General features: G+C 44.3%; 1 protein-coding gene across 2 annotated transcripts in view; it reads left to right on the forward strand.

Moving 5' to 3' along the window:
- LOC126457950 (sodium-dependent nutrient amino acid transporter 1-like) overlaps nt 1-12,458 on the forward strand; it is a 225,461-nt gene that overhangs the window by 140,559 nt on the left and 72,444 nt on the right. For both annotated transcript variants that reach the window (XM_050094681.1, XM_050094682.1), the window contains exon 4: nt 2,817-3,102. In XM_050094681.1, the coding sequence (XP_049950638.1) occupies nt 2,817-3,102 (286 nt within the window). The remainder of the gene's footprint in view (nt 1-2,816; nt 3,103-12,458) is intronic.

Below are 12,458 nucleotides of genomic sequence, written 5' to 3' on the forward strand. Positions count from 1 at the left end.
TACGAATGTGGTTCGTGCATGATGGGACTGCAGCACATTTTCGTCAAAATGTGCGCGAACATCTGACACAGACATTCCAGGACCGTTGGATTGGTCGGGGTGGCGGGTGGTGGGGCCGCTCGTCCCCCAGACCTCAATCCCTAGACTTTTGGTTATGACGACACTTGAAAGAATTGGTCTACGCCACGCCAGTCAACTCTGTGCGGACACTACAGGGTCGCATCTTCAATGCGTGCCAGCAGGTACAACAACAACTAGGCATACTTCAAAGGGTGTGTCATTCCTTAGACTGGAGGGCAGAGACATGCATTGTCATGAATGGACGCTACACTGAACACCTCCTGTAAACACGTGTTTATCGCAGAAAGTATGCATTTCTGGACCCATGTTTAATAGACTTAGTTTTCTTGTATCGATGAGTACTACTTCCTCTGAAAGTATTCGACAGTCTTTTTGAACACCCTGCGTATATATGGCGTTAGCTACTTCGTTGCGTAGTTAAGTACATCGGGATTCATTAAGTAAATTAATACGAAAGTTAATGTCATATGACAAACGAAATGCAACTGTTATAGCAACAGGATTGAGGTTAGTAGAAAGCATAGCGCGCTCGTAAGAATACTTATCAAAAATAATTTTTCTCCATCACGATATGAAATAGGTTATCGGTCTTTTGATCAAGCGTACTTTCGAAAGACGTATCCGTGAGTAATTTTATCATGTAAAAATGTGGTTAGTTATGGCACACTACTGGCCATTAAAATTGCTACACCACGAAGAAATGCAGATGATAAACGGGTATTCATTGGAGAAATATATTATACTAGAACTGACATGTGATTACATTTTCACGCAATTTAGGTGCATAGATCCAGAGGAAGAACAACCACCTCTGGCCGTAATAACGGCCTTGGTACGCCCGGGCATTCAGTCAAACAGAACTTCGATGGCGTGTACAGGTACAGCTGCCCATGCAACACGATACCACTGTTCATCAAGAGTAATGACTGGCTTATTGTGACGAGCCATTGACCAGACGTTTTCAGTTGGTGAGAGATCTGGAGAATGTGCTGGCCAGGGCAGCAGTCGAACATTTTCTGTATCTAGAAAAGCTCTTATAGCACCTGCAACATGCGGCCGTGCATTATCCTGCTGAAATGTAGGGTTTCGCAGGGGTCTTAACAGATCTGAAATGTAACGTCCACTGCTCAAAGTGACGTCAATGCGAACTAGAGGTGACCGAGACGTGTAACCAATGGCACCCCATACCATCACGCCGGGTGATACGCCAGTATGGCGATAACGAATACACGCTTCTAATGTGCGTTCACCGCGATGTCGCCAAACACGGATGCGACCATCATGACGCTGTAAACAGAACCTGGATTGATCCGAAAAAATGACGTTTTGCCGTTCGCGCACCCAGGTTCGCCGTTGAGTACACCATCGCAGGCGCTCCTGTCTGTGATGCAGCGTCAAGGGTAACCGCAGCCATGGTCTCCGACTTGATAGTCCATGCTGCTGCAAACGTCGTCGAACTGTTCGTGCAGATGGTTGTTGTCTTGCAAACGTCCCCATGTGTTGACTCAGGGCTCGAGACGTGGCTGCACGATCCTTTACAGCAATGCGGATAAGATGCCTGTCATCTCGACTGCTAGTGATACGAGGCCGTCGGGATCCAGCACGGCGTTCCGTATTAAATGGTTCAAATGGCTCTGAGCACTATGGGACTCAACTGCTGTGGTCATAAGTCCCCCATAACTTAGAACTACTTAAACCTAACTAACCTAAGGACATCACACACATCCATGCCCGAGGCAGGATTCGAACCTGCGACCGTAGCGGTCGTGCGGTTCCAGACTGTAGCGCCTTTAACCGCTCGGCCCCTCCGGCCGGCGTTCCGTATTACCCTCCTGAATCCACCGATTCCATATTCTGCTAACAGTCCTTGGATATCGATCAACGCGAGCAGCAATGTCGCGATACGATAAACCGCAATCGCGATAGGCTACAATCCGACCTTTATCGGTCGTGTGGTAGCGTTCTCGCTTCACGCGCCCGGGTTCCCGGGTTCGATTCCCGGCGGGGTCAGGGATTTTCTCTGCCTCGTGATGACAGGGTGTTGTGTGACGTCCTTTGGTTAGTTAAGTTTAAGTAGTTCTAACTTCTAGGGGACTGATGACCATAGACGTTAAGTCCCATAGTGCTCAGAGCTATTTGAACCAATCGACCTTTATCAAAGTCGGAAACGTGATGGTACGCATTTCTCCTCCTTACACGTGTCATCACAACAACGTTTCACCAGGCAACGCCGGCCAACTGCTGTTCGTGTATGAGAAATCAGTTGGAAACTTTCCTCATGTCAGTACGTTGTAGGTGTCGCCACCGGCGCCAACCTTGCTCTGAAAAGCTAATCATTTGCGTATCACAGCATCTTCTTCCTATCGGTTAAATTTCGCGTCTGTAGCACGTCATCTTCGTGGTGTAATAATTTTAATGGCCAGTAGTGTATTCATAATTACCCTTGAGAGGATATTTCTTTTTCGGTTGTTTGTCAATGACGTCCACATAGTTGACAAAGAGCAGCGTTATCGCACATTTTAAGTGATCCACGAGTCGTTTAGGAACTGCTGATATGCCTTACGCTACTTACGTTAGTTAATAGGAGTAAAGACAGTGACTTCGACACCGACTCGCTCCGATTAGCGTCCAAGGCGGGAAGAACCTATTGCTCCCATGTAAGTTACAGTGCATCAACTGTTTATGCTCTTAGGAGACTTGGTAGAAAACAAAATTTTATGGTTCTATCATTCTAGCCTCCGGTGACCGGACCTGAGACCACAGAGGGCGACGAATCGGAGCGCGCTCAGTGGTCCAATGGCGTAGAGTTCCTGATGTCGTGCATCGCCATGTCCGTCGGCCTGGGAAACGTGTGGCGCTTCCCGTACACAGCCTACAAGAACGGCGGCGGCGCCTTCCTCATCCCCTACATCATCGTGCTGCTTGTCATCGGCAAACCGCTCTACTACATGGAGATGGCCATGGGACAGTTCTCTAGCTACGGCCCTATCAAGGTGTGGAACATGGCACCAGCGCTCACCGGTAAGCAGCGGCGACAGCGTTCCAAAGCCAATGCGCGATTTCAGGCTTGCGGAAACATGGAGACAGTTCGTTGCGTATATGTTTTAAATGAAAAGGGGACGGGACTAACTTTACCTGTAATTAAAGAATTTTCTGTTGGCTCCATCTGGTTTATTGTCTACAAAAAAACAGCTAACTAAAAGCCTCCAAACACTGCTCAAATTTCAGATCTCTGAAGAGATTAAGAAATTTAGAGATTTTTACGCTGTAATTAGATAGCGAATTTTTCCCATAAAAAATCGAAGTGTTCGTAAAACAAATTAGGTCTTTTACAAAATAGTGCCAGTCAAGGCCAGGGCGATAATAATGAAAGTCTATAACTTAGTTCTGAAGGGAACAACTGATAATGAAGAGCTCGATTCTGTATCTACTCCTAAAATCCAGAAATGTATGTGAAGAATGTCGTAGACGAAAGGGGGCAACAACGAGAAGCATTAAGCATGAAAATACACGAGAGCATGTTGAAAAGTTATGCCTCCGTATTTTTTATTCTGTTCTGAATATCGACTGATGTCTGCGTAATACTCGGTCGACTTTCCCGCTTCGATGACGCGATGTGCAATCCTCTGCCGCCAGAGGGCAGAACTGTAGCCTGTAGCATGGCGTTTTGGAAATTTTGTGGTAAGTTCCTATGGGACCAAACTGCTGAGGTCATCGGTCCCAAGGCTTACACTTTACGTTATCTAATTTAAACTAACTTATGCTAAAGACAACACACATAAACCCATGCCCGACCTAAGACTCGAACCTCCTACGGGGGCAGCCGCGCGAACCGTGACAAGGCCTCCGAGACTGTACGGCTACCACACGCGACTAGCATGGCGTTGTGTAACCTAACTATGTCGCTACATGAGAAACAGCGTGTTGTAATCCAGTTGCGAATTAGAAGAGTTCGTCCACACATGTACCACCCCGTCTTTCATAATGATAATGTCACACCGTACTCGAGTGCAACAATTAGACGCCTTGTTTTCACCGTCGTCGATCATCTTCCGTGCAGTCCTGACTTTGTCCCATCCCAGTTTCATCAGTTACCAAAACTTAAAGAAGGCCTCCAAGAACTATACTTTGATCGTGATGAAGCGCTGCAAGCAGAGGTGGGTTTGTGGCTCCGTCAAAAAAGTCAAACATTCGAGAGTGACCTTATCAACAAACTGGTCTCTCGTTGGGAGAAATGTGTTCGTCGTCAGGGTGACTATTTTTAGAAATAAATATATAGACATGAAGAATAAAGATGTAAAACGTTAATAAAGTTTGCTTTATTTAAAAAGCCTTAAGAGTTTTCACATAAAAAATTCAGAAGCCTTACTTTTCAGAACGCGTACCTACGCTGGTATTTGCAGAAGTTAACCTTATTCTGAACTGGCGTGTTATCTGTCTGCTTGCGGCTGCTATTTGAGTTTATATTGCTCGTTGAAACACAATTGCCTATATTTTTTTCCAAATCTGGCAGTTCTTCAGTGAGCTGTCATTTTTCGTTCATTTGATATCTTTGCAACTGAAGAAGCTCTGTAATGGCTTTTTCTCTGTATCCCTAACTTGCAGAGCTACTTTTCTCATAAATTTGCCTTGGACGGTCGCATTTCTTATGTTTAGTAGTATGAGTGTGTTTGAATTTCTTTTTAAGTACTCCCTTGTATTGTTGTATTGGCTACAGCAGTACACCCACCGCTCCGCCGCTCCACACCGAACCCAGGGTTATTAAACGGTTTCTGCCGCCAGTGGACCCCCTCCCTCCCCCCGGGAACGTCTCACACCAGACGAGAGTCATGATGATGTAGGCGTACGTGGAGAAAGTGTTTAGTGTTTGCGCAGCAATCGCCGACATACTGTAACTGAGGCGGAATAAGGGGAACCAGCCCGCATTCGCCGAGGCAGATGGAAACAGCCTAAAAACCATCCATACACTCGCCGGCACACCGGACGTCGACACTAATCTGGAGGGGGGATTCGTGCCAGGGACCAGCTTAGTAATCCAGTACACAAATGCTAATTTATGGAACAAAGCATTTTCATCTTTTTAAATGAATTTAAAACAAATGAGGCTCACAACAGAAGCAAAATAATAATGGTATTCCTAATTACTTTAAAAACGATTCAGTATTAATACAGTCCAGTTAAATGAAATACTTCATATTCCTACGATGAACAGCTTGCTGCCATGCACGAGATAAAGCAGCGTGTTGCCAGTCGTGCTCTACATCGTATGTGCTCTACATCGTATATACTTTCCGCCTCTGACTAATTACGACACAAATACACGATGGAAACTGCAGATCTATTACACCATATGCCTGAAAGTCGCAATGCCTGACGTGAACGTTGTAGATCGAGAGGTAGTGCTTTTTATAGAGGAAGTGTACAATACGTCTTTACAACTTCACTAAGTATTTGTCGTTGAAGATGTATGTGATTCGCACTAGAAGAAGTCGCGCGACATCTACGACACTTGTCTCAAAGAGTATAGCGACGCAGGTGTATAAGTCTGATAAATCGTGTCATGCATTCCTCACACTGGTACCTTCCGTGAAGGAGATGATTTACCCGAGCGGCAATAAGTGTTTATCATCATCTTCCAGGTCCAGACAAAGTTCGTGAACCGTGTACGTGTCTCTACGATGAACGTGTATCAGGACGGATTAACGGCGCCATTAACTGCATATCCGTAGCGGGTACTGTGAAGCTCAAAACACTGTACTGGGGTGTTCAACACGAACGACAACGATCCTTCGCGAAAACCAGGCGACCTGCTACAGAGAAACACATTACTTTCCACATAAAGTTAGAACGACAGCAAAAATACTGACTACTGTAATAGTTCAGCAAGCCGTGTTATCAAATGTTCAAATGTGTGTGAAATCTTGTGGGACTTAACTGCTAAGGTCATCAGTCCCTAAGCTTACACACTACTTAATCTAAATTATCCTAAGGACAAACACACACACCCATGCCCGAGGGAGGACTCGAACCTCCGCCGGGACCAGCCGCACAGCTCATGACTGCAGCGCCCCAGACCGCTTGGCTAATCCCGCGCGGCCCGTGTTATCTATTGAGACTCCAAACCGACGTATGATATCAGTACACGTGTTAAAGGCAATGTACCAACGAAAGGATTTGAATTTTCCCTGCTGTATCGAAACTAGATTGTTGCTCGCAGGCAACAGTCAGTCACAGCTGGTGACTCATGTGGTTTTCTTCTTAGCTCGGAGGGAGCTATCATGTACGTACAGCCAGAACCATCGCAAGACACTATGCAACCGTTGAGGGAAGAGCACAAGGCGCTGGAGACGGCGGTATGGCATCGAGAATCGTTTCGTTCCGTTTTATAGGGCAGTGGGTATAAATACATCACTCTTCATTGATTTCCATCCTAAATATCACGTTCACGTTTACATTGCAAAGGTCTTCCCTAAGGAGGTTTGAGGTCTTTATGCAAGATGATGTAACTTACTATACTGTTAGAAATGGCCTGAAGAATATAATTAAGACCTCTAAACACTTGTCCACTAATATTCAGAATTTTCACAAGATTAAACGTCTATGGCCGCGCGAAGTAGCCGCACGGTCTTAGGTGCCTTGTCACGGTCCACGCAGCTCCCCCCCCCCCCCCCCTCGTGGGTTTGAGTCGTCCATAGCATAAGTTAGTTTAAATTAGATTAAGTAGTGCGTAAGCTTAGGTATCGATGACCTCAGCAGTTTGGTCCCATAAGACCTTGCCACGAATTTCCAAAATGGTTCAAATGGCTCTGAGCACTATGGGACTCAACATCTGAGATCATCAGTCCCCTAGACTTAGAACTACTTAAACCTAACCAACCTAAGGACATCACACACATCCATGCCCGAGGCAGAATTCGAACCTGCGGCCGTAGCAGCATCGCGGTTCCAGACTGAAGCGCCTAGAACAGCTCAGCCACAACGGCCGGCGCACGAATTTCTATTTTGATAGTCTATGGGACAAACTGGTTGCCTGCGTTTGCTCTGTGAATCCTGCGCCACGCACCCAGAACTGCTGTGGATGCTTTGGCTCCCCATATCCGTAGCTCAATGCATAAATGCCACATTGCAGAACCAAAGGTATAGAGTCAGTCTTACGATATTTTCTGTCACTCATCGGTTCTTCCACCTCTAACAATGAAAAAATGCAAAGCTGCAACGTGGTTCTGGATCAAAATTAAACTGTAGATATGCTATAACCGGATGGGTAGATCGGTTCAAACGCCAGAAGAAGCAAGGCCGCATCATTGTCAATACGACCAAAAGCTTGATGACAACTTCACCTTGCACATCCATAGACACTAGATTTTTGTTGTCACATCAGTTCGTCTAACGGCAATGTGTGTTGCAAACAGAATGCTTTTGGATACTAACAACCCGGTCATTATAACGGGGGTCGACAGTGCACCCTATTGGAAAAAAAGTGCTTTGAAATACAGCGGTCAAGCAAATGGCACGATGTGCTTGTAATTATTTCTGTCCTCTAACATCGCAGCAGAAAACGTATGAAAACATAGATAATGGTTACTCATCCATATTCACTAAATACAGTTTCGTCTCTTTTTAGAAGAATAACATTCTGATGTTCTGGCCTGACAATATCATCTGTAGCGTTAACATCTGTAACAGGAACTGTTAGCTCGAGCAAGTTACAAAGGAATGAATCATTTTATGGTGGATACAGTTCTGGCACCGTATTGGATTAGACAAAATTCGGCCGCCGATCCAGAAACATTCCAGTATTTAATAAAGGAAAGGAGAAGAAACGCTGGGTAACAGAAGAAATACTTTCGATGATTGAAGAGAGAAGGAAGTATAAAAATGTTCAGGAAAATACAGGAGCACAGCTTGGAAATAAAATAGTGAGGAAATGCGAAGAACCTAGGCGAAATGACTGAAGGAAAACTGTGAAGAAATCGTCGTTGGAAGGAATGATTGAGTGTACAGAAAGGTCAAAACAACCTTCGATGAAAAATTACAAGTAGAAGCGCATTGAGGTATTCCACTGTTAAATGAAGAGCAGAGAGCGGGTAGACGGAAAGAGTACATAGAATGCATCTAAAAGAGTAGGGAACTTTTTGATGTGATAGAAAAAGAAATGGGAGTCGATATGGATGACATAGGGGATCCAGTAAGTGTTTAACAGAGGTTTGAAAGACTTGCTTCGGCAGCTAAATAACTATCAAGTTAGTTTTTAGATTCTATATGACTGGGGACATTCCATCAATCTTCCGGACACATGTAGTGCACAAAATCCCGAAAATAGCAGAGGCACATATAGGACTATTGCGCAATCGGCTTAACGTCTCATGCTTCCAAATTACTGACAAAAATAATGAACGGAAGAATGGAGAAAAAAGTTGAGGGTTTGTTAAATCACCAGAGGAGTGGTTCCGACGTTAAGCTTGATAATGGAATCAAAATATAAGATAAATAAAGACACGTTCTTAGGATTTGTCGACCTAAGCGAAGTGTTCGAAAATGTCCCATACGTCAAAAACTGCGACGGTTTGGATGAGACACAGGCGCACATACATTGAGGGACATGGCATAAAGCGTTCCCTATCGTGCAATTATTCACCGAAGTGAAGCAGTGGTGCACGATGTGACCACCGTTGATTTGCGGAGTCATTGTGAGAATTCTTGCCATTACAAAGTGGAGCGTAAACTAGAACAACGCGTTAAGATGTCTTGCTTCAAGTTATGGGAAACGGGGAAGGAGGTTTTTGAAATGTTAGTGCAAGTGTATGGCGTTACAGCAGCGAGTAAAAAGTGTGATGTTAATTGGTTTAAACTCCTTAGAGACGGAAAGGAAGGGTGTCAAGGATGGGCCGCGCTCGGGTCGATTGTCAATAAACACAATCCAAGACAACATCGAACGCTTGAATTGAATGCTTGCGGCTGATCGACAGCTGTTTATGAGAATGACAGCAGAAGAGTTGAACATAAGTAATGACATTGTAAACACTATTGCTTTCGAACATTTGAAAAAGGAGCAATATTTGTGCCTTGTTTGTACCGCACACGCTGACAGACAAGCAGAAGCAAACTCGCATGGAACCGTCGGGATATTTCATCGACATGTCTGACCTGACTCCTCATCTATTGGAAATTATCATACGGGAGATGAGACCTGGTGCTACCAACACAATCCGGAGATCAAGTGACAGTCATCGTCTTCCTCGCCTCTTGCAAATAGTCGGCTCACAAAATCCAAGATTAAGACGACGTTGATCGCCTTTTTCTACGGCAAGGACCCGATCCATCATGAATTTATAGCTGAGGGTCAAACTGCCACAGCGGAAGTTTACGAAGGAGTTTTGAAGCGGCTGCTGCAACTCATCCAGCGGGTTCAGTCAGAACTGTACGGGAGTAGTCAGTGGTGTTTCCCCCACGACAACGCCCATCCACAAACGGCGATCCGCATGTTCAACTTTCTCGCCCAACGCAAGGGTGTACTCGTTCGCCAGATTTGACATCAGCAGTCTTCTTTCTGTTTCCCCGCCTTAAACTGGCTTTGAAAGGCTTATGCTTCATAGTCGTTGCGAATATCCAAAAAGAAGTGTTTGTTGAAATTTTCCAACAGCTTTACAACCGTTGTCAGAAGTGAACTGTAGCTAATGATGATTACTTTGAAGGCCGGTAAAGGTATTTTGTTTGTAACTCTTGTCTCCTTTATTTTCTGTGACGATTCTCCGAGCTTTTCAGACGCACCTTGTCGGTATAATTTATAGCGAAAGGCAGGTAATGCATTTTATGCACAAGGACAGTGAGGAAAAAATATGAATGGAAGAGTATCCAGATTTAAAAAAGGCGTAACTATGGATGCAGACTTCTTCCTCTATTATTCAATGTGTACGTCGAAGACTCAAAGAAGTAAATAAGTAGAATGTTTTGAAGTTGGATTAAAATTAGCGGTGAAAGTATATCACTGATAAGATTCGCTGAAGACGTTGCCACACCTCAGTGAAAGTGAAGAAGAAAGAACAGTCTAATGAGGACATATTATGGAATGGGAATAAACCAATAAAAGTTAAAATTAATGAATAGTAACAGAAGTGAAACTAGCGATAAAAATGGGACACTAAGAAGTAAACGAAGTGAAGGACTTCTGCTGTTTTGGAAGCAAAATAACACAAAACGGACGACTCACAGAGAACATGGGAAGTAGACTAGTATAGGCAAAGAGGGGATTCCTGTCCGAAAGAGCATCGGCTTTATTTTGAAAGAAAAATTTCTAACAATATTCGTTTAGAACATAGTATTGCATGGAACTGAATCATGCATCGTGCGGAAAACGGAAGAGAAGAGAATCGAAGCATTTTAGATGCGAAAGGAAGTTAAGAAAGTGGAAGGTTCTCCGCAGAATCGGTGAGGAGAGTGCATGTGGGAAACATCGGCAGGCAGAAGGGACGGGATGACAAGGCATATGTTAAACCATTAGGGAATAACTTCAGAGGCAGTAGAGGGAGCTGTAGAGCGTAAAACCTGTAGAGAACAAGTACTGGAAAATATCCAACAAATAACTCAAACCAGTCAGAAGATTGATTGACCCCCTCGCGCTCCACCCGCCCCCCCTTTTACCGGCTCCACCCATACCCCCGTACGCCCCCCCCCCCCCCTAAAAAAAAAAAAAAACTAATCAACCTATTTCCCGGTTTGCCGAAGCTCCACATCTGATGCTACCTGCCTAATGCACCACTAGTACTCTCATTCGGTCAGCACTGATATTCTGTGGACTCAGACAAAGGCAGCACCAACAAATCGAAACCTTTGGAAGAGTTCAGATGTGTGTCGAGCTTCAACAGTTAAAACAATAAGGCATTCCACGCATAAGGGACGGATCTGCATGCTCATTTCGAGGTAACCTTGGATTAATCTGTCATTTAAGTAACGTGTGAAGTCTTTAATTCCGTGACACTGTCTGTAGAAGCTGCTATTTTTGCTTCTAGTGACTTCAGAAAATATTGTTTTTATGTCCATTATGTGGTCCAATTAGTTAAATCCCTCGAACGGTAATGTTGTCGCGCTGTTAATGCCTGCTTCATAGGGTAACGTTTCCTGTGCTGATGTGTGTGACTTTCAGGCTGTCGAAGCGCTGTTGTAGTTTCAGCGCCTTTTAAAAATGGTTCAAATGGCTCTGAGCACTATGGGACTTAACTTCTGAGGTCATCAGTCCGCTAGAACTTAGAACTACTTAAACCTAACTAACCTAAGGGCATCACACACATCCATGCCCGAGGCAGGATTCGAACCTACGACCGTAACGGACGCGCGGTTACAGACTGTAGCGCCTAGAACCGCTCGGCCACCCCGGCCAGCTTCAGCGCCTTTTATGAAGCACTGTAAGCAGCTAAGGGTTTTCATTTCATTGTAAAGACAACTCAAGCTTAACCTATTTATTTATTACCCACAATACACAAACCCAACGCAATCTGACTGCTATACAATGACAACATAACTTCCAGTAATTGACACAAAAGAATGGCCCTGAATTGCAGGAAATCGTATCAGTAATAAAAATCAAAAAAATATGAAATTAAAGAAATATGAAACTACCTCCCACTCTGTTAATTGCCTAAACTCATATCAATCACGAACCCCATTTTTTTCATATAAGTCACTTACCTCACGGAAAATTTTCATAACATGAACTACAGTAATTACAGCAAGCAGCAACTACAGCCAGCTAAATAAAAAGATTCTAACTGCTATAGTCTTTAATTACTAGGAGACATATGGTTAGCAAAAGATTTTGTTGAAGAGCAAACAATGTATTTAGAAAAGGTTATCTTATCCATGTGACATCTAGTTCTAAAAATTATATAGTTGTCAATAAGTGCATAACCCAAACATTACCAACAACATCCATCCTCATTTTATATTTCCTTGCGTCTCACTTTATAATGCATGTCCTACCACTAAGAAAAACGTGTCCATACACTTCTCTATCCAGTCGCTAACTGCTAGTCCGTCCAGCAGCAGAATCTCTTCTCGAGGACGCAGAGCGCTGTCAGCGATATTGACACAACATTGAAACAGGCTACTTACACACTGATCAGACACTTATCACAGTTATCCAAACGCCACAGGTATACGCTTAACCAACAATGCTGAGGAAAGAATGGGAGCATTCCATCAGTATTTCAGCATGTCTCACGAACACACATGAAATGAGTCACAGTCGTCTGAATTAGTGCCGAAGAGCAGGATCCAGACAGGAAAGCAAGAAACCGGCGGGGACGGGTGGGGGCTCTGTTCTGTTCTGTTCTGTTATCAATTCCTCACAGATAGCGTGGCTTCCGGCCTTTATTGCACTT

Source organism: Schistocerca serialis, chromosome 2 (genome assembly GCF_023864345.2).
Source record: "Schistocerca serialis cubense isolate TAMUIC-IGC-003099 chromosome 2, iqSchSeri2.2, whole genome shotgun sequence".
Taxonomy (NCBI): domain Eukaryota; kingdom Metazoa; phylum Arthropoda; class Insecta; order Orthoptera; family Acrididae; genus Schistocerca; species Schistocerca serialis.